We start from the raw sequence: 23,486 nt of genomic DNA on the forward strand, positions 1-23,486 counted from the left end.
TTTTGGCGGAAACACGCAGGAAGACCTCAATGCTTCTTTTTGTTGACAACAGCAGATTTATAAATGAGTCTCATTACGAATACGTCGTATGTATCGCATTGTCACATGCCTTGTAAAAATTCATAAAAATGTGACTGAGCAACTGACGAGCGCAGATTTTCCTCGCGCTTTGGACTTTGAACCCTGGTTAACAAGCAGATCTGCTGCGAGTTCGTGCAGCGCTGTCAGAATACATGCAATGCGCGCGTGTATTAGAAAACATAACGTTCTGCAGTTTATTTACTAATTGTTTAAGGCCATTTTGCGATTTCAATCATCATACAGTAACCAGCAACAATCACCCCTTCCTCTTCTCATCGAAGACATGCGATGCAGTCGTAGACAGTCTCTCGCTGTCGGTGCTTGTAATGATTTTTGCGTCTTTCTCCGACAGTTTAAATGCTTCCACACTGCTGACGTGTGTGCTGCATAATAAAGAGTGCGCGCCTCTCACTCTGTGCTGGTTGCTATTTGATCGCGTCATATCATTGTTCGGTACAATTTATTCGGTCTTTTCGCTTATTATTAATTTATAAATTATTAATTTCGGTTGGCGAACATTCGGTGCATCCCTACCGTAAAATCTTCTGTGCTTCACCAAGAGTGTCATGTACGTGCCACAGAGTGTGTTGTGAGAACTTTGGCCACTTGTAGACACTCGTAGATACTCGTGGGAATGTCCCAGGGGAAGGCTCCAAGAGGAAGCTGGACAGAGATAGAGAGTAGCGAGTGTCCAGACTGTGTGGGAATGTTGTGCCAAACATCCAAGCCGAGCTGCCTCTTCTCTGTGAGTAAATCTCACCCTCTGATTTCAAAGATTTTCCTCCTCAGATAATCAAGCTGCATCTCAGATTGCTGTTGCATCATATTAAAGCTGCACATTGTCTCCTCATCATGAGTGTCCCAGATTTTCCCATAAATCCCTAAGCACCCCACCCTTGAAACACAGGCTTCAAACACCTGGAGCAGACGGAAGAGGTGCCACATGATGACCTGCACCATTCAGATATTTGTAACTGAATAAATTCAACATAATTTTTAGCTTCAGTACAAAGGAAATTGTAGAACCAACTGGGCTGAACTGCCACAGCATTTTGAGATCTTTCTTTGAGATTCTTTGAAATGGAATTTTTCTTTGGCCGCCACTTTTGAGCAGTTTAATTCAAATGAAAGATTTATTGTTATTCTACTGACCCCACACTTTTGAACATTAATGTATGATTTAGATAAATGCTGCTTGGTTTGACATTTTGTTATTTTAAAGCATGATAGCACAAGCAGAGTTTGCAAGCTAAACATTTCAAGTTGAAGATAAAATGTCTGTTCGTCAAACATTAGTGGATCATAGTTAATGTCAAGTGTCATAAAAACACTTTATTTTATGGCTTTTATTATGGGCCTGATTTTTTCCCTTTAAAAAGTGCTTTTGCTCCATTGGCACCCACAACTTAAAATCTCATCTGCAATGTCTGAGTGGTGGTTTAGATAAAGAAGATCCATGCAGTAGTCTGCATAAATCACTCAGGGGAGTGTCTGGTTTATGGCTTATCAGTAACAAGCATCTGGGCTGGTCGGTCTGATTGATGTTCACTCTCTTGGATAGACTACTACTTTTTATTCTCGCTGACAGAGAAGAGGTTCAACTGAGCAGATGTTGGTTTAAATGTTAGCATGTCAAACATAGAAACAGAACATCCATCAACTGAAGTTTTGCAGTGAGGGGAACTTGTGTGATTTTATTTATAATGTGATGTAGTTTAGTTTGCATTGCAGCAAGCTGACCTCACACATCAGACGGTATTGTACGTGTACAGTACGTGTCTCCTCCAGTCTGTGTAGCTTCACTGTAATCTGCAGTGATATACTGTACAGTAAGAGGTATTTCCCTGCTCTTGCCAACTGGGTCACAACTGATGAAACAAGTCAGGAAAGGGGGAGGCCTTTCCGCTAGGGAGGAAATGCGTAAGTTTTAAAAAAACACAGAGTAGTTTTAGGAAAGAGCGAGGTACTAATGCATGCACATGTTGTGATGCATTTGGCTATTCTGAGTCATGGTCTTTGTGGTTAGTATATGTCCAACACTCTGAGATGCACATTTCCTGTTCTATCGTTCTATCTGCTCTGTGTCTTTTAAACAAAGCTGTTTGTTTCATGGTGGTTGAGCTAGTGTACATTGATGTTTTAGCTTTACCATAAATAAATATAATAAAACTGTCTCTCACATGCTAATTTCACTGTGACACAAAGCATAGGTTAGTCTTTTATTTGATGCTTTTTTAGCTCCACAGCCTCTCCAAGTGTTTGATAGTGGAATTTACTGAAAAATCCCTCAGAGGTTTTAAGTAAAATTTGGAGTATAAATAAAGATTTAAATAAAAATGTATTTATTTGTTTATTCACAAATATCAAGAATTACTAATTCAGATTTTTTTATTATTACTGGGGTCAGGGGACTTGTCGTAAAACGTTCAATAATTTGATATTTTAAGAGATAAACCTTGGCATGAAAGTCTTTAAAGGGCCTCATTATGTAATTTCCTGTTTCATGGTCTTTGCATTGGTTGCACAGATGGACTTTGATGTGGTCCATGTAATTCCTCGATCAATGCATATGAGACCCTTATATATGTGAATCTCACATTCCATTCACGGCACCAAAAAGTCTATGTGGAACTTAAAAAGTCGAGGAAGTGTGACTGTTAAACTGTGGACTATGGCCCTGCTCTGAGGAAACCCACGGCATGCTAAGACTAATGTGGTTCACACTAGTGCTGGGCGGTATGACCAAAAATTTATATCACGGTATTTTTCAAAATTATACCGGTTTCACGGTGCATGACGGTATTTTTTTTCCATGCATGACCGTGTGTTGACCATATTTTCTACTGATTGAGAGAGGAAATACTGCAGTATATTGACTTAGAATGCCCTATTTTACTGTCATAATGAGTGAATATTGTCAAAAAATACCACACTAAATAGTGACTAAACACGACCCCTTTTGTCGCGTACCGGTATTGCGGTATTTTAAAAATTCATATCATAACAAAAATAAACACCGGTATTCGGTATGAACCGGTATACCGCCCAGCACTAGTTCACACATGCAGAATACTTATGCAATGTATTCACATGGCTCATCTTGCTTGTTAAACAACTGTTTTTACTGTCTTCTAATGGCTGTGATTCTTGAATGCCAACCGTTTTAATCACAGATGAGAAGAGCAGCGGTGTGTGTGCGGGGTCGTCCACACAGATGTCTGTTTGTGCACTCTTGCACATTTTTGCTAATTGTGCGAAATCCTGCATCTGAATTACTGTATAAACTAGTTTTAGTAGTGAAAGATGCAGATGTGAAATATGGTGCTGAGCTTGACTTTTTGTATTAAATTGGGATATTACAGACAATAAACGTCTAAATAAAATTACATCATACTTCATGTTTAAATTAAGCATTTTTATCAAACCTTTGCATACGAGTGTTTTTAATGTTGCTAAAAAATAATAGATTATTTTGTAGAAAATTAAATTAAACTGAAAATTATCTTTGATCCGTTATTAAGCATAGTAATTTTGAGTGGCTTCCTGGGTGAAACAATATGTACTGTAAAAGAAGTGCTATATCAATAAACTTGACTTTTTGATTGGAAACTGAAATTAGCCTATCTTTTTGTCTTTCTGTAGATCTGAAGAGAGAAGCAAGCATCTGCCACATGCTGAAACATCCTCACATAGTGGAGCTTCTGGAGACCTACAGCTCTGATGGGATGCTCTACATGGTGTTTGAGTTGTAAGTTTTCATTCTGAGCTAATCTGCACTTGTTTTATCATTATTCTTTATTCACATCAAATTTTAAATGCAATGAAAGTCCGACACATCCATGTTGTTTTAGTATATGTGAAAGGAATTTTGTGTTACTTCAAGGTTATTTTGAAGCATATTGTGACGAGGTTGGGTCAGTGAACTCTAAAAAGCATCTCAAAACAAGGCATGAACATGCTGTGCTCTGTCCTGAGTAGCCTGTGTTTGTTACTCTCTCAGCGGTTTTGGAATAGGGTATAGGTTTTGTTGTGTGGTATAGGGTGAGCTTTTTAATTCCTCAAATGCTAAATGCTCATATGCTTATCTGAAGTGCAGAGCTTTTCTCAAATAACTTTCATGCAAGGTCAAAAAACACTTTTATTGTCTTGTAATATGCATTTATTTTTACCTTACTTGCTCAACGACTCCCAAACGATTCGCTCAGCGATGAATTTTTCCGAACCCCTCCTTTGCGTGGCACTAATCTGCGGTGATTGATCTGTCTCATTTTCATTTCATCATGCCTGTAATGCCTGATAAAGCAGCGTTTGTAAACACAGTGCTGCTTTGTGTACAGCGTTACCGGGGAGACCGCTATTTTTACCGCTCCAAAAGCGGCACCTAGTGGCAAAGAATGAATTTGCATTTTTATTCAGACCAACTTGAAAGACCAACAAGTGGGCGGGCAATATGCTAATGCTTCATGTTGACATCAACATGAAATGGCTTGGGATTCCTTTTAAAAGCGACTCGTTTCAATGATTCAGAGTCGACTCTTTTTTTTGAGATGCAATAACTTTATACACGGTGCACTTTCAGATTTAAAACTTTGAAGGATGTTTTCATTCACTTAGAGCTGTGTTACACACTACATGAAAGGTAATTTTCAAAAATCCATAATAGGGGCACTTTAATATATACTCCTATGGGGGGGATTTTGGATGAGATTTCAGTGTAGGTGGAGTCAGACAAAATTGATTTTTCATTCTTATCTTACAGATTTGTAAAGTTAAACCAGAAATAGATTTTAAAACTGATGTGCCAGTATTTGACTTTACATTGCTGATGAGTTTCCTGACTTGTTCTGTCTTTCAGCATGGATGGAGCAGATCTCTGCTTTGAGATTGTGAAGAGAGCAGATGCTGGTTTTGTTTACAGTGAGGCAGTAGCCAGGTAAATACTTTTGAGGATTTTCATCCATTCTGAAATATTTCCAAACGTGTTAACTTTATCAGGAAATATCTCGATTCTCAAATATGTGTAAGTAAATGCGTTTTGCACCTTTATAGATTATGTTGTTTGATCAATAAATGGTGATGGGCAAAGTAGACTAATAGTGTAATCTATTAACTACACATAGCCTAAAAACCAGACTTTTTACTTAAGTAGCAAATATGGCTGTCATGCCATAAAATATTTTTAATACGACTGACTTTGTATTTAATGTGAATTTAATCATGCCCATAGCCAGCAATGAGGTCACCGAGGTTCGGACCTCGGTAAATTTTTAATGTTCAAATATAAAATTTGTTCTCTAAATGACTAATCTGCTATTTAAAGCTCCTCATATGAGTGTCTGCATGTATAATTACGTTTAGACAGTTTGCAAGAATGTTTAGCGCCCGTGGTATTAAAATGAGCGCTGCGAGACGCTGGCGGAGTGAACGAGGATTGGGAGAACAGAGAACTGTGAGTGAGGGCACGGGCGCAGCCGTGTTGCCAGATCCAGTTATTATAAGCACATTTGGACTTGTCTTTTCTACTTAATTTGACACTTTAGAAAGTTAATAGAGCGGGATGTTGCCGTCTAGGTTTAGCGATATCTTTATCTTATCTTATTTACATAAGATTTGAACTTATTTCGGTTTATTTTTTATTTATTATTTATTTTTCGGTTTTTATTTTTTTCATAGCAATATCTGGCAACACTGCCAGAACTTAAACTGATAGTAATCAAAAGAGCCCACAGACATGTTATTGCTGATAGGATACCACATTCGGTAAGGCAAACGAAAAAAAAAAAAAAACACATCATGATATTATCTGTCAGAAATGTTATCGACGCTATCAAAACAGTAGCAGCGATGACTCATCTGAACGTGTCTGATTGGTCATTGCATTCATAAGCTTAACAGAATCATGTCTGATTGGTTATAATGCAGTGCTGTACAAACGCGTCTGTCTCTGGCTCAGCGCCAGCCAGCGAACACAGATTTGAATTTAGCAGCTGATGCTGTGCCGCACTGAACGACCTAATCACTCCGGTGTGATTGTATCAAATATAAAAAATATTATTCGGCTATTTTTCCGGGTCTTTTGGAAGTTGCATTCAAAATCCACTTGGCTCAGAAATCTGTGCTGTTCTTAAAGTTGTAGACTGAGATTTCTCTGTTAAAATTGATAGTTAATCCCCAAAAATGTTGTCATCATTTATTCACCATAATGTAGTTCCAAACCTAGTTCCATTTTCTTCCCATTCAGGTAGACAAGGCCAATGAAGTTTGAAATTAATATAGGTTTCTGTCTTTCTCTGCTGTCCTTCTTTTTTAGTCACTACATGAGACAGATCCTAGAGGCTTTGCGGTACTGCCATGACAACAACATCATTCACCGGGATGTGAAGGTAAGTTCAGTGGTGTCTAGTGCTTTAGATGACTGCTGACCAAAGCCCTTTGTTACACATTGACATGTCTTAGCGGTTTTCACACTTTTGCAACTTCCCCCTTCTATTGTATGGTATCATCCTACCATCACACTGTAAGAATAAACTGGGCTGTTCTCTTTTCTCATAAATAGCCTTCAGCTGTCAATACAAGGGAATTAAACAGGAAACGAATATAAAGTGCTGACGATCAGTTGCTTAAGAGCTGAACTCACAACCTAGAAATAGAAAGTATAATGATGTTTCCCATCAATCGCCCACGCTTACAGGTACTAAGGAAAAAAGCTTCATATATGCTGCTATGCTAATAAAAATTATCAAGCCAGGACATTTGGTTTACTTACATTGAAGAAATGTACATAGGTTTTTAAAAAACCTTTATTCTCAGTATTTGAATTTGTTAGACATGTAACAGGCTGTTGAATACAAACCTCAAACATGTACAGTAACAACACTTCTGAAAGAAATGTGACAAAATTAAAAAAGTTAAACATGAAAATAAAATACTTTGCTACATTTATTTTTACTGCTCAAAACGTGTTTGACTACCAATAATATTTGGCATTGATCAGACTTAACAATCGCTGGATCTTACTTATTCTGTGTATCTCTGAACTGTGTTTAATAAATGCAAACACAAACTTTAGTAAACTTTAGACAAAGTGTGTTATGAGTAGTATCAGTATTGTGGATTTTACTCGTGTTATGTATCTAGATTTATACTGTATATGTGATGTGCAAGAAAAAATTAAGCGTTTGCATTTGCCTCAGAGAAATGCAAATCTACCATCACCAGCAATCAGATCTTATTAGAACAAAGATGATCTTGATGACAAAGGTCTGTGAATCATAATTTTCTCCTGTCACCCAGTCTTCACCTGTCACTTTTTTTGTATTTTTTTGAAAGGAATTAATGCTGAAAGGATGCATTATATTGACCAAAAGTAACAAAGACATGTATAATGTTACAAAAGATTTCCATTTCTAATAAACTGTGTTCTTTTGAACTTCATTCATCAAGGAAGAAAGATTTCACTTCTTTCAAAGATTTCTTACTCATACTGTACATTAGCATTGTTCTTTGTGAATTGCCTTGTATGTTTAGAATATGCACCATTGATATGATACTACACCAAGCAACTTTTTAAGTTTCTATCTGGATACACTGAGACTAAGATTTGCCTTTTAATTTGACTGACTATATTCTGACAAAATGGCTTTATAGAGCTAGCTATCTGGCTGAGATTAGAATGATGGTGCAAAAGCAAAATAGGTAACTATAATCTTGCTATTTTATAGGAGTAATGATGCACATGTTGAAGCTCATGACAGACTCTAATATTTACTGTCTGTAAATTAATGGCCTTTAATGCTGCTGTCATTAGAAACGTAGATGGATACCTACTCCATCATGCATCATTACCTGTGACATAGTCATATGAGTGTGCTGCAAAAAAGTCAAAGCACCGTTTTGAAAGCACACATACTTTGTTTACACAGCTACAGTAATGGAAAGCTCATCACATTTACCTCAGTAACCAGCATGCAAATAGAAACAGGAAAGTGGGTAAATGTAACAAAAAAGGAAACAAGCAGCCCTGCAAGACCTGTAACAATAACATGTTTGAAAAACAACCTGAAATGAATATAGTCATTAAAAGTAAAAATGAGGCATGCTGTAAATGTGTGAGAAATCACATCAGAGGTATAGAATATAAAAAATAAAAAAAATCTGTTGTCATTTACTCACCCCATGTCATTCCAAATGTGTATGGCTTTTTTAAAGTTGTGATAAACAAAAGTAGCAACATACCTTTTCTTCCATATCATACATCCAAATGAAAAAGCTTATAAAAGAAGGAAAAATGTACAGGCACTCGGTTCAAATCATTGGTTTGTGATTGGAAAGAGACTCATCTGAATGCAAGTTTCTAGTCAAATGTAAGAAAGAGGCAGGTTTATAAGTGGACTAAATGATTGGAGAATTGGTGAATGTCCATTTCATGCTGACTTTATGTAAGACAAAAAATAGACAAAAAAAAAACAGACTACAGAAGAAAGAAAGTTATCAATGTTTGGAATGACAGGAGAATGAGTAATTGATGACAGAATTTTTCAGTTTTTGGCTAAACTATCTATTTAAAGCTACACAAAGTACTCCAGCAATTCAAAGTGGTGTGAGAACGGAAGCATCAGTCTGACTTGTAGCTGCTTTTCAAAACATCTGGTTACATTATAGGGACTTGCAACTTGCAAAATACTTGTTTACATTGGGTTCCACTGTGTGCCTCTCCACATATCCTCTGTTATAAAGCATTTCTTAGCACTGCATCATTTTACACAAGAGTTCTCACAGCTTCGCATCCATACTGAAGAACAATGGACATGCAGAAGTAATCCAGTTAAAGAGATGCCCGTTTATTTAGCTCTGTTCAGGAAGTTTCTCCCTTTTCTTATGTTTGTGTGCATCCATACAACATTTAGCTGTGAGGGAACATTGCTCACAATGAGACTCCTTTGTGTCTGTGTACAGTTTCCTCTCAAGTAATGTCTAAAGGCACGCACTTGTTGCCTGAGATAACTGTCCCATGTTAGACTTTGATGACTGACTGTCATTTGCACTATTGCGTAATCTCAGCAGGCTAAGCGCATGATTACGAAACGTCTTGTCCAGCAGGAAGTACATGATGGGGTCTGTGCTACATCGCAGAGTTGCTAAACAGAGCAGGATGCTCTTCACCTCCACGTACATGGACAGTGGATGGCAAGCGTCTTTTGGAGGTGATGCAGACCAAGACAGCTCATTGACGATATGAACAAAGATGGCTTTGTAGATGTGGTGAGGCAGGAGTAAGACCACCAGCACCACCATAATGACAACAATATTCCGAAACACTCTTGCGTAGACTCGCTGGCTGTCTGAGATGACCGCGCTTCTCCTGGACCTCCAGATGTGCCTGATCACTGCCATGTAAGCGCATATGACCAACAGGAAGAAGACAAAGAACAGTGAAACGGCCACTAAAGCGAAGACATGAGATCCTTCCCCGCCAACCTCCACTGCTACGCTGTAACACGCTTCATCTCCGTCGCTGTCATCCACACTCCTAGCCTCCCTGATTGAGTACAGCACCACAAAGGATGTGACCGCTATGGTTACAATGGCCCAGGTGACCATGCACAGCGAATAGGCCAGTTTCGCATGTCGTTTTCGGCAGAGAAAGGCACCTGGTAGAACTTTGAGCCATCGGCTTGGACGGTCAGCATGGGAGTGTTGAATCAGCGAGGCGAAGCGACTGAGTGCCACCCAGCTCAATATCATCACAGCAATGCAGATGTTGATGTGGATCACTGGAGTTAAACCATTTATTGCCATTTGGCACATGGTGTCGTGCTGGCGCCATTTGGTCCCAAGTGAGTAGTATGTGGCCTGGAATGGCATGGTGAGGCAGAGCAGCAAGTTTGAGATCCCTAGATTTATCAGGTAGATGTGAGTGGACGTTTTGATGGCAATTTTGCGTATGAACACCCAGAGAGAAATCGCATTCCCTGGCAGGCCAGTAATAGACATAATGGTGTAGATAATGGGCAGAACTACACTTGTAGTGGACGTTTGGCACAGGTGAGATTCAGCATGTGGATCGTTTGCCATTGAGCTCTCAGAAAAAGAGATTCCCATTAGCTGAGGGAAGAAAAAATGTAAAAGGTTATATTATTGTTAAAAATGTGTTAAGGACACTATAAGATTTTACTTAAAACTAAGGGTTTACTGTTAGTACATACAGTGAGTGGAAATGACATTCTAATGAAAACCTGAGCTTTCTTTCTCCTTTATTTACAGAAGTAACTTTGGATATCACTTGCATTCCTGTAAATAGTTTAACCCAATTGCAGAAGCTGATAAACTACTTTCACAATAAGTCAGCTTCTTTTTTATTTTTTTTGCCCCACACTATATCAGCTGAACATTTTAAACGTAGGCGATATCTCTGGAGATTTTACATTTAACACAAATAACATTTTTAAGTTATTTTAAAAAGAAAAATATATAGCTATATATAATTTTGTCAGATATTCTGTAGTCATTACTACATAGTTTTCAGCAGTAAAGTGTTCATGGGTTTTTACAGCATTTCACAGCAACCATATCAGCAAAACAGCAAAAAAAAATAGGTGTTGCATACATTTACATTTACATTTAGTCATTTAGCAGACACTTTTATCCAAAGCGACTTACAAATGAGGACAATAAAAGCAGTCAAAACTAGCAAAAGAGCAACAATATATAAGTGCAAATGACAAGTCTGTCTATATACTGTGTGTGTGTGTGTGCGTGTGTGTATGTGTATATATATATATATATTTATATTGACTTGTCAGTAATGTGCAGAATTTTATTAACATTTCATCCCTATTTGGATGTAACGGTACACAAACATGATGGTACCTCGGTTTTGACATCACGGTTCAGTATGGTTTCGTAACAGTAGGGGGAAATAACTAACCATAAAAATTTTTTTTTTGTTTTTTTTTTATTAAAGCGTGGTTTACTGAACAAGTTGCTGTTTTTTAAAATAAATCCAGTTTTCTGAAGAAAAGTTTTCTTAGGGATAAAAATCTACCTCAGTTTATGCTCTAAACTATAGGGAGCCCTTTTACATTATTATAAGGATACAATGAACAACAGAGCCCAAGCTTAGATTCAATTTCTATTTATTTTTAAATATAATAATCAACATTCAAATTACAAAATTGTATGCAAACATGTAAATTTCAGATAATGCAGTTTTTAAATTAACTTCTAAATCTAATTATAAAATTTCTATTTGTTGTTGAAATATATATATATATATAAAGAAAAGTAGAAGAGTAGTTGAAACATATTTTACAGTGTTTTGGTTTTAATTTTGAATGACTAATTTGTTTAGCAATATCAGAGTAAGAATATAATACAATGAGGCAATGGTAATACACTTACCTCTCTAAATGCAGTCACTGATGTGTGTAACAGGCATCTGTAAATTGTTTTGCTTTGGACCACCTCCCTAGACTGGCTGTCTAACGGAAGTGACGGTCTGAGCATGAGTGATGTTCACTTAGTTCTCTTTTACAAGGTTCCTTTCACAGAAGCACTTGCCTTTGATAGCAGAACTGCTGTGAGACTGTAAAAGGTGCTTTTTGTCATTTAACCATTACTTCACAAAGTAGCTTAAACTCATGTTTATGGAATTGGTAAAATAATTGGCACATGCAGGAAAACAGATATTTTTTGGACAAGACATTTGAGTATCATCTGGACTTTTTGTAAAACTTGTAGTTGCCTTTTAAGAAAGATTTTTATCTGTCATATATCTGCTATTGTATGTTTTTATCCGAAGACGAGCTCTATTGTAAACTGGTCTGTCCCCTGACTTTATTGCAGGGATACCTGTCAAGGACTTTAATGGTCTCCTCACGAACTCTTGTGGTGGGATGGACACATTGCAGTTGAAGTACTATACAAAACAAATGCTAGAATCATGCTGACAACTTATATTGATACATTTTATGAATGCAATTTTTTAAAGAAGTATAATTTTTTTTAGCACACAACAATACCTGAATGTGGATTAAATAGTTGTTTTTTTCCCCTTATATGTTTTTTTTTTCTTCTTGCAAAACAAACATTAATTACAACTCTGGGTGGTTACGAGTTAACATGTCAGCGACATTGAAAACAAAAGAAAAAAAAATCTGCGTAGGACTAATCTGAGTAACAGTACAGCAACTGTAATGCACCAAGACATTCAATGGATTAACCCATCACATAGTAAATGTAAATGATTCCCAGATACTCAAAAAGACATGCTCTTTCTTTTCCTTAATAAAACAAATGCAAAATCTTTCCCAAATCCATGACACACATATCAAAAGCCTCAGACATCAAGTGTTGTAAAATCGGACATCTTGATGAGGGATACCACTTGTTATTTGGTAAGACCCTCTTCTGGCACATCCACATCAAACACTGCAATGACAGGATCGGCCTATATAAATATGTTATATACCCTAGAAAGATGATCAAAAAATAAGTTCCAGAAAGTGTTGTTTGTGATGTGAGGAACTGATGGCTAAGTGTCCCCTCTGCAGCTGAACATTTCAAACGTATAGGTGGTATATCTCTGGAGAAAATTTAGACAACCTACTTTGGGGAAAATGGTGTCTGTGAACAAGAATTGTAATGAATGCAATTTGACCATGCAGAGTGTGTGTCTGCAATATTTAATACTATAAATTAATAAATACAAAAGCAAACAGCAGAACATCAATGCAAAGCCTTACTAAAATAAGTTTAGTTGGCATTAATACAGAAAAATTCGCTCCAACATAGTCAATAAGGACTGTTTGTATGTAGTATGTACTGTATACTGTGTAAAAAGTATGTTAGTATGCTGAGGTACCACACTACTCACAGAAAAATAAGGGGCCAGAATTGTACCTTTTGGGGTACAACAGCTTGTCCCTGGAGCAGTACCCTTAAAAGGACATATTTTTTTACCCCTAATAGGTACATATTAGTACCTTAATTCTACAATAGACACATTTAATGTCCAAAAACATTGTTTTTATCAAAATGTATTTTACTCAGAATTATTGCGCTCCTATTCGATTGCGCTCTGTCTGTTTAGCGCGTATGCGTGCAGATGCGCTCGTTGCTCTCGCGTGCCTCGCCCACTCCTGACCGCAAAATGGATATGTTTGCATGACTTTCTAACATTTACAGATGAAAAATATACCTGTGACATGTCAGTTATGCACTGAGGAAAACACATCGTCTCAAATGCATTAAACAGCACAGATATATTCGCCGTTTGTCATTGTGGATCGATTTGATCCATGATTGATTAAGGTCTGCTTAAGAATAAGCGTGCACAAATTAGTGAGATTTTGTGCATTTAATTTGTCGTTAATGGAACCGCTTTAGCCCCGATTGATTTGTTAGGTTATTTCAAGTCAGGTTTGGGACTTTAATCCCAGTTTTTCCTCGGCGAGCAAATCGGGGAATCTTCCCATCCCTAATAGGCAACATCAAGCACTAAGAAGGACTGTGTTCAAATAACACAGAACTGCACAGCAAAACCCAATATTCAGCTTGAAGACCCTGTTTCCACTAAAAAAGACCACAGACAAAGCCACCACCCATTAAAGAGCTGCAGTTGATAAAACTAATCACACACATCAGTGCTAAATGTGACCTGAACATTATCAAACAGCTGTTTTGTAGAGAAGAGTAAGAAACTGATTCCCTCCTCCAACATCTCTGAAGCAACTGGCCGATGTAGAAACAGATGTCAATTGCTTTAGTACTCCTTTATCAATACAAGAAAATTCAGCCATTGAATTCTAAAAACTTCAATAATTGTTGTAAATGTACTGTAGCACGAGTAGTTGTAAAACAAAATGCCCTTTGCTGTCCCTGCATACATACATGGTTGAACAACAATGTTTGACTTAGGTCATGTTTGACTCATTTTTAAATTAATCATATTAATTGACTCCTGCAATAATTCATGTTTAGCCACAGAATGCGTTTTTAATCTTACTGGTCAATAACAAAAAATTATGTCCCACAAGCAAATCAAAATTCTGACCAGGTTGGTTGGAAACACACAAGCTAACCTACCAACTCACGTGATACTAAAGCATATGCTGCAGAACAAAAATTATTATTATTATTATTATCAAGATTGGAGACTTAACCCCTCCAGTAAGAAAGTGTAAGATGCAAATCAGTATACCTTTGATTACTGCCTGTACTATTGACTTCTGTGGAATGGATTGTGAAGTCCCCTTTCACAGACATGATGCTTATTCCTTTACTCGTTGTCTTCTGAAAGTCATGTTCATGATATTTTACTTGCAGAATCTTGTGCGTGTGTAAGCTGTTTGTGGGTGGGGTGTGTGCTTCACATAGGAACAGTGTAATGTTCACTTCTGACCACATCCTGAAAACATTTAAATTTTAGTGGCACAGTTTGCACCAAACTCAGGCATTTGTTTCCTTTAACCTGAGATTTAATAGTATCGTTTTTAATAAATTTTGCATAATTAATGAACTGATAATTAATTAATTAATTAATATATAGCTATAATAAAACTGACATAAAAATGATTAATCTTTGTGTATGCATTTAAATATTTTTCAGTGAGTAAGCCATTTTGAGTGACCACCTGTGCTTTTTTCATTACATAATATTAAGCCACTCTTATGTAGAGCCCCTCTCTCTCTCTCTCTCTCTCTCTCTCTCTCTCTCTCTCTCTCTTTGCTGCTTGCGAGCAAACATAGACTCGGTGCGGAAACGATCTCTGCACTGCTGCAGACGCTTCTACTATATTTACACAGTATACACAGTGGATGCAGTTAATTACAAATGATCCCAGCTATGATTGCAGTACATAGAATATGTGTTTGCACTTAGAAAAGGACAGAAAGAAACTAGCATGTATTCGTGTGAGCAATTTAGAGCCCACTGATCATAAACACATGTACTCTTGAAACACAACAGAACATAATTAAATTACATGCTTATTTTATTTGCTATACTATGTATAGAAGCAATGCAAACACAGCTACAACACCGTAGGTTAAATGGATTATTGTTAATTAACACTTTACAATAAGGTTCAATTTGTAAACATTAGTTGATGCCTTAGATGTCATGAACTAACAGTAAACTATTATTTTACTGCATTCATTAATATTGGTTAATGTTAGTTTTTTAAATATAGTAATACATTTTGTAACATTTCAAGCTGTATAAATTAAAATGAGTTCATATGTAATAAACATGAAATAACAATGAACATTAATACTTATAAACTAATTTTTTATGTTTTTAAATTATTTAATTAACCTAAATTAATAAAAATGTTGTTTTTTGTTAGTTCATGATGCACTAAATAATGTTGAAGGGCATGCTAACTATTTTTGTATGATCATTTTTTTAAATGAAATGAAACTTTTATTTAAAAAGGTAGTGTTTCTGATGAATATCGAAAATAAATGCACAGATATACTCTGCTCTGTTCACAGCACAGTATTAGATTTTCTTCAACTTTGCTGTGCACATGTAAATATTCACATTCTTGCATAATAAAAAAATATTTGCTGTACATTTAGACATGGCTTATATGTTTTCAAAACATTTATAGCACCACTTTATCTGTTGTTTTTGATAGTTTGACGTCCTGAGCCTTTGTCATAGGCACAACAGCATTGACATTTGGCAGCTCTTGTGGAGTGTCAATAGAACTGATCAGTCCTTTGGCATTTTGCTGACAGAAGCTATTACAGATGATCTTCAGCATCACTTTGCGAATAGAACTACAGAACAAAAAGTACATGACTGGATCCAGACAGCTATTAAAGGCAGACAGTAGCAGAACTACTTCATTGGTTTTATCCAACACACTTATCCACTCGCAAGAGGTGTCTTTTGCTATCTGTGACATGATATAGAAAATCCTTACACAGTGGTAGGGCACAAAACATATAGTGAAGAGGAAAAGCACAAAGAAGGACTTCCATGCTGTTTTGTTGTACTTGGCAGCATTTGGGAAATCCGGTTTCTTTTTGGAGGTTGTTAGGAGGTTCATTCCGATCCTTCCGTAGGAGATTACCAACGCACTGTAGACCAGCCAAAACATACCCACGATGGCAAAGTTGAAATAGGCTTTCCATTTGGATTCATGCAGTGTTTTGTATTGGAAGCACTGTTGGGATTCACCATGCTCTGCATTCAGGACAATGAGGCAAATGCCACAAACAAACGCCACAGCCCAGATGACAATGCAGAAAAGCACGCTCCATCGGCTATGCAGGAACACCCGCCTACAAGACGACCTCTGGAACTTCAGATAACGATCTACACTAATGAAGCCCAGTAAGACTATACTAATGTACATGTTCATGTAAAAGATAATGCCCACCATCCTGCACAGTAATGGCGGCAGCACCCACCGGTCATTGTTGGAATGGTACACCACTCGGAAAGGCAGGCAGATCACGAGGAGCAAGTCAGCCAGAGCCAGGTTAATGAGGAAAATGCGAACTGAGTTTTTCTTCGGATGTACTCGCAGAAACACCCAGAGAGCCAGCAGGTTCCCAGACAACCCGAACACGAAGAAAAGTGCATAGAAAATAGCCAGCGGGACCTGCAAGCTGGTGCTGTCCGTCTGGCAGTTTGACTGGGGAATTTTCGACATGGTGGTCGGCGATGCGATGGGGAAAAATTGAGGATTGTTTTTTGTCATTGCATGTGTATATATCAGACCTTAGAAAAAAAACAGCAGATGTCATTATAGTACTTACAAAAGACATCAAGTTTTAATGCCATGAAATGCAACAGGATGCACACTATAGGTAATTGGAGAGTAACTTACCTTGTGAATTCAGTCCATCAGAGAACTTCTCTGTTGTGTTTCCTTTTGAATGTCTCTGTCTAATCTCAATTCAGATCTCTCTTTGCAAGCTTCCTTTTTTAAGCTCTTCCTTTTTTAGTTCCTCTAAACTCTTGCGTACCTCAAAGCACAGCTGTGCACCAGTTAGCATTAAAACAAAGTGTGCAGGCACTTTTAAAGGGGGGAGAGCGTCTCAAAACCACATTTCAGCTCCTCCTTACATGACTTGATCACCGAAACAGATAGATGAGGGCTGTTGAACAATTAAAACAATCATTTTATATAAATATTTAATCATGATTATATTATCTTATTTTAAAAATGTTTTACTCATGGGTGATACTCCACTTGTTGAGCTTTGATAATTGCACATCAGTCACATTATTTCATTAAATGGTGTAATGATGTTGGACACACATACATACAGTAGTGTGTGAAAAAGTGTTGGCCCCCTTCCTGATTTCTTATTTTTTTGCATGTTTGTCACACTTTAATGTTTCAGATCATCAAACAAATTTAAATATTAGTAAAAGATAACACAAGTGAACACAACATGCAGTTTTTAAATGAAGGTTTTTATTATTAAGGGAAAACAAAATCCAAAACTACATGAAATGTTATCAAGATTTTTAAATCAAAAAACATAATTTAGAAGTAAAAAGCTATTTTCTGTCCTGTTTTTAATCCCCCCTCATCAAATCGCTGTTTGAATTGGCGTGGCGGATTGTACTGTAGACTCGGAAGTAAACACCCATTGCTATGATTGGCTAACAGTTGTGTATGTTTGACAGCCTACACTTCACAGATGGACGCTGCTGTGATTTAGGTTAAAACCGCATAAATACTCAGAACATATCAAAGGATCTGTTTAACAGACAAAGCAATAGTGATCACGTAATAAAAACTCACACTCACAAGTTACTTGTGTGTTGCGACATTACTGTCAGATCCAGCATTGTCTTTTAGTTTCAATATTTTTGAAAATCTAATTGTGCCTTGTTTGTAAACGAATCTGCGGTAAAATGAAGCGAACAAGGGACCAAGTTCTTACTGACGCGGTCTGGATCTTAATTGAAAATAAAGCTTATCTACTCTTTCCTAACGTTGGGATCAGAAGGAAGGCAATGCAAAGACTGTGTTTTTGCACAACTTGACACTGCCTCTATTTCTAACTATTTACACTATATGCACGAATTGGTGGGTGGGGCTAAACAGGCACTTCAGACTCTTCTGCGGAGGCGGTGTTTAGCCACACTATTACATCATAAAGTGGCACAATCCACAACTTGTCATTTTGGCAGATTGGCTTCGATATAAGCAGTTTTAGACTAACAAGAAGGTTTTGAGTTGTTTTTATAGTACAATGACCTCTTATATGTCAAAAGATTTTGATTTCTCAGTTCATTACCCCTTTAAACATAATCTGATGTGTTAAGATGCTGTTAAATCTTGCTTTGAACTTTTCAGAAGAAAATGTCACATTAGGATTTTTTTTCTTCTTTATTTTTTGCTTTTGATAAATCGGCAACAACCTAGTCTTAGCCTTGGACCATTCACAGACCTTCTGATGCATATTGCACACAAAAATGGCAAGAGTTCACTGAAACTGCTGTTCCAATCTGATTAACTGACTTTTACACAATTTTGGGGGATATCAGTTTGTACAGGTTTCTAGATTAGCTAGATTTAAAAGAGTTGACATATTAATTTTTTTAACATTTATATTACCTTTGCCTTAATGTAATGCTCAAAGTAATATATAAGTTAATATTTGAAAACATTAAATTTAATAAAAAACATGAACGTTTAATAACACTGTTAAATGCAAATCGCAAACTGATTATTAATTTATCATACTGTACATTATAATGTTGTGAAGCCTGAATTCACTCATCATCATTCATACATCATTTCACATTTTATAAACTATTAGCCATAATTTTGGCCATGCAATGACCGGTCTATGCGGGTTGGATTTGGTTTCTTGGCCTTTAGGAGCGATTTGTGGGTAATTGCACACCAGTAGTAATGCAGAATTTATCTGCTAACAGCAAACCCAAACAAAAAGCCCTCCATGCTACAGATATCAGTCTATAGTAGTCAACATTTGAAGTGGATCAAAAAAGTTCATCAAAGTTGTCCTAAGACAAGAACGCATTTTGGTTTTAGGACAACTTTGATGAAAGGTGACTTTGATGACAAATGTTCACTAATGTACTTGAAATAATTAACCATAACTAACTTGAAGTTTTTTTTCTGAGTACCACAGCTGATCATTAAAAAATGTCAGTAGACCAATTTCAGAATTTTCAGTGTCGTCTTTTTTGTTTATTTGAGAGCTCAATAGACTTTCATTCATTGTTCTTTGTTCATTCATTGCATCTTTCAATGCATGTCACACGTCGCATGAGTCTTTCTGTATTATGGCGTTAAGCGTTTTTTGTCTGTTTGAATAAGTGCAGCTGTGGATTCTCCCCACTTTCTCTATGTTTGTGCGTGTGTGTACCAAGGCCTCTATAGAGAGGCGTACAGCTTGGTACAATCCAGTGTGGATGATAGGGCCTGTCTCCATAGCCACAGGCCAGAGGAAAGCACAGAGGAGAGCACGCCCCTTATGCCAGTGCTCTGTGGGTAAGATTATCACCAGGAGGCTGTGAATGCACGTCGCCCCATTGAGAGCTCAACTCCTATCCTGAATAGCGAGGGAAACAATAGCACCTATTGTCAGCCTAGATGCATTTTCACTGTTGCGGCTCCAGCAGTATCTGTCTATCAGAAGAGCAGCTCCAAACTGCCATCCTCTCCATTCAAGCTCTGTGTGTAACTCTACCTTCATGAAACAGGACAGAGGGGTTGAAATCCTATCAGGACCAACTTTGTCTGGAGTTTAACTTTGGTTTTGGTTGGGTTTTCTTTGGATGTGGTGAGTAACCTTGGGTATTATTTTCTTAGCCAAACATGTTCTTTAGAAAGCATATTTTTCGCTTCATTTTACCCTGAAATTTCTGTTCTGTTTTTGTCATGTTGTGAAATGCAGATTAATATATGTAGAGAACTGATACCCTGTGCACAGCACTCACAAATAGTGCACCATGCATGTTTTATAGATGTATGAACATGGTATTTTTCTTGTGACGTGGTCTGTCTTCTCAAGAACCACATATTAAAGGATGTGGTTTGCAAGATCATTTATATTCAAATAAATCACAACACGCTTCAGCTGACTGACGTCCAGAAGAATGCACCTGCAGAACACTGGAAAACATCTGTTAATAAGTTGATTAAAACTGTTGAGAACTGTATTCCTCATCTCTGAATGAAAATGTATTTAATTATGCATCCCTTTTAATGATTAACATTTTGCAGGAGAAACTATAACCTAGCTGTTCAGTTGTGATGTCAGTTTATTGGCTCTAAACAAAAGGAACACTGTTAGTGTAATGTTAATGTTTGTGGATGAGAAAAGGTTCACATCTTATTGATTCTCCTTTACTCAAGAAGCAGAACATATTACCCAACATATTGGCTTGTTATTAAACATTGATTATAATAATGTTTAGTTTTGTTTTGAGCAATGATGAATTTCTAAGGATCCTGGTGTGTCTTTGCATGCTGCAGTGTTTTAATAGAGCAAAGAAATCTTGTGATTGTTCATTTATCTATTCTCCCTTTTTCAGCTGTACGACAAGATAAACACCAAGTCTTCACCACAAATCAGGAATCCTGCAAGTGACGCAGTTCAGAGAGCCAAAGAGGTGAGTGCAGGCTACAGTTACAGAAAGTTGCCTTTGTAGCTATAAAATTATGAGGGCCAAAGAAGTTCCTAGCACAAGTTTAATTGAACTTCATTGTAGTGTTCGACTTAATCACTGATTAAAAAAATAACCTCTACCAGGAATACTTGTTTTTCTACTTCTCTCTTCAGATTTTTTTTTTAATGTAATCTCTCTTTTCAATATCTTCAAAAATAAAGTATGTTAATGTGACTCAAAACTGAATGGAACAATGTTTAGATGGTTTGTCGTTTCTTATATTTTGGATGTGTTAATTCAGAAATGACATTTTAAATACTTAAATATGATGAATAGAATGTTTGGTGTATGTTGTCATTTTAACTACTATTCTGTCTAGTCTGTGTTTGCATTTTAATACAGCTTATCAGGATGTTCAGAAAAGACTCACTGCATGACATACTCACTCCTTTGCTTTTCTAGAAACAGAATTTCCTCACTGCATTTTTCTGTCTTTGGTTTTTCACGCGCACAATTTTTTTTTCAAGAATTAGTCATCTATAAAACAGGAAGTCCACTAAATTTTCATATCTGGAAGCTAATTACATGCAACAAAAACACATGGTATGTTTTGCTTTGTATGTAAATTTTGTTAACCAAAAAGTATTTTACAGATGATGGTCCCACAAATTTCAAATAGCAAATCAGTTATAGTGATTTTACTTTGAGGTATTTATTTATGGTCATTTAGATTGTCTTTTTTTTTTTTTTTTTACTCTGTACTGTCTCTGTTCATATGTTGTTGTTGTTTTTTTTAGAAAGCAGACGTTCATGTGATTTTATATAGTTTAACAGAAAGCCTCAAACAGAGGTCTGTTTTGTACTCAATGCCTCTTAAGAATTTTAAGCTCAGTGTATGATTTATGTGACATTTACAGATCCCTAGTGGTCTACTGCTTGTGTGAACACATGCCTGTTTTCTTCCTGGTGAATTAGAATGCATTTCAACCAGCTGCAAGTTAGAAAGCCGCATTAACAAGTGAATGTGTTTGTTTGCTTTTACCTACTGAGTAGATTAGAAAAAATGTAGAATAAAATAATGACTGTGTGGTGCTGGACAAAGCAGCTCTTTTATCACCTTTCATACGCAAGTGTGGAAGATTATCATTGAGAGCACAGACTGACACGACACTTCTCAAGTTACATGAAAGTAAATTTTTGAGTGAAAATGCATTTAGTTTGGTGAGCTTATCGGTCTGTTTGTTTGATGCGTGACTGTCTGTGTGCTTGCCTCAATGTTGGCTGAAGCATTTTACTCTCTCGCTCTCTCTCTCCCTCCCTCTCTCTCTGCCACTCTCTCCTTTGCACAGAGACCAGTTCAAATTCTCACTAATAACACAAATAGACAGTTAATAGTTATGCTAATGGTTCTGTTTTGTCTTTAACAATAAATGAAAATATAGGCACAAACTACCCATTAATCCCAATTTCCAGTAACTTTACAAGCATTTAAAAAAATTCCTTGCTGGCTCTAAAGACTTAAAAGACATTGATCTAGCATTTCTCATAAACAACTGATGTAGCAATCTATTTTATAAATGTATGTTACTGATCTAATTTTATTTTTTTATTTGACCACTTCTGGTTAAACAACAACATGTTCTCTGGATACACATGTCAAACTTCTCCTTTTAGTCTGTGTAAAACCCGCACCTCCTCAATCTGCAAGCTTGCATTCAGTTTTGAATGCAACCAAGACTACTTTCATTCCATCACGACTTGAAAAGCGATATTAAACTGCAGTTTCAAGAAGGGATTAATCCTCCACAAGTCATAGTACATTTTTTCTTGAAGCTGTTGTTTCACATTTACTTAAAGTTAGTCAGTCAAAACTGATAATGACTTATTTTATAGCAGTTGCGTCAACAGAAGCATTCTGAGTATTTTGAATATATGTCAACAAATCCTAACTTGGTGCTTCAGATAAGCTTGATCAAACAAATGTGCTAAGTTCCCATAAAGAGGTGACAGTAATATCATTTTGAATAGTTCAAACCATCTGCATACTCTAAGATAAAAATAGTAAGATTAAAACTAGTCTTGATGGTTGCTTCTGGTCTCAAACTCCTTCAGTGGTCCTCTTGGTCCTGACCCCTCTAAAACAAGTATGTCTCAGTCACAAGTCACACAACCTATAAAGCTCAAACCATTTCCTTTAGTATTGCACATCAAAAAGGTACTCAGGCCTGCTGGTGATTAAAGAGCTGTGCTCTCAAATAACCCTCCTTGGCCTCTTACTTGTGATCACTGGCAATGGTGAAATGCTTAAGGATTATCCTCTTTGTATTGCTTAGAGCCAGCGGGGCGGAAACTAACCCATCACCTCTCACTGTTTTCCCAGAGAGACTGAAACTTGCGGAGGCGGCATAGTGCCTAACTCTAAAAATTCAGCCTTCGACTCTGCTGCTTCTTACACAGACTATATGTATCAAATGTTATAAAACTTTCCTGTGTGTGTCTCTCATGCTAAGACCTCCGCCGAAGACGGGTCGAGCACGGCTTTGAAACATCTGGAATATGTAAGCTGCAGACATTTTATGTCCACTTATTTTTTTACCACTTTTGTAGAACATGTGGAAATTTCTAGGATTCTTGTAAATGTCTGAGCTTTACATTTAGTGATGTTGACTGGCAGTGAGGGGCTGCCAGGTTGGTTTGAACATTGATTAGAGCTCATTAGAGATGATTAGTGTGGTTCAAAAGACGTCCAGGATCCGGCGCTCAGCAGCATTCAGCAGGGAGTTGTGACATA

At 36.9% G+C, this 23,486-nt stretch overlaps 3 protein-coding genes across 3 annotated transcripts in view; 1 reads left to right on the forward strand and 2 right to left on the reverse strand.

Moving 5' to 3' along the window:
* The window catches only part of LOC107748183 (peripheral plasma membrane protein CASK-like), a 191,196-nt gene that overhangs the window by 147,909 nt on the left and 19,801 nt on the right, over positions 1-23,486 (forward strand). The window contains exons 3-8 of the mRNA XM_016562883.1: positions 3,724-3,829; positions 4,937-5,014; positions 6,392-6,464; positions 19,518-19,574; positions 19,801-19,866; positions 20,621-20,698. Coding sequence (XP_016418369.1) covers positions 3,724-3,829; positions 4,937-5,014; positions 6,392-6,464; positions 19,518-19,574; positions 19,801-19,866; positions 20,621-20,698 — 458 coding nt within the window. The remainder of the gene's footprint in view (positions 1-3,723; positions 3,830-4,936; positions 5,015-6,391; positions 6,465-19,517; positions 19,575-19,800; positions 19,867-20,620; positions 20,699-23,486) is intronic.
* On the reverse strand, positions 8,687-10,155 carry LOC107748160 (probable G-protein coupled receptor 82). The gene has a single exon (XM_016562861.1). It carries the CDS (start codon positions 10,153-10,155, stop codon positions 9,055-9,057), a length of 1,101 nt encoding a protein of 366 aa, XP_016418347.1. The 3' UTR covers positions 8,687-9,054.
* Positions 15,461-17,019, reverse strand: gpr34b (G protein-coupled receptor 34b). Its single transcript, XM_016562860.1, has 2 exons — positions 16,926-17,019; positions 15,461-16,816 (listed from the first exon to the last, which is right to left on the reverse strand). Exon 2 carries the CDS (start codon positions 16,794-16,796, stop codon positions 15,690-15,692), a length of 1,107 nt encoding a protein of 368 aa, XP_016418346.1. The 5' UTR covers positions 16,797-16,816; positions 16,926-17,019; the 3' UTR covers positions 15,461-15,689.

Source organism: Sinocyclocheilus rhinocerous, unplaced genomic scaffold, assembly GCF_001515625.1.
Source record: "Sinocyclocheilus rhinocerous isolate Xijiao unplaced genomic scaffold, SAMN03320098_v1.1 scaffold289, whole genome shotgun sequence".
In the NCBI taxonomy this organism is placed as follows: Eukaryota; Metazoa; Chordata; class Actinopteri; order Cypriniformes; family Cyprinidae; genus Sinocyclocheilus; species Sinocyclocheilus rhinocerous.

Excerpts from the sequence above, each read along its gene's own strand:
- gpr34b (XM_016562860.1), bottom strand. The coding sequence starts at position 16,796 with ATGACAAAAAACAATCCTCAATTTTTCCCCATCGCATCGCCGACCACC.
- LOC107748160 (XM_016562861.1), bottom strand. The coding sequence starts at position 10,155 with ATGGCAAACGATCCACATGCTGAATCTCACCTGTGCCAAACGTCCACT.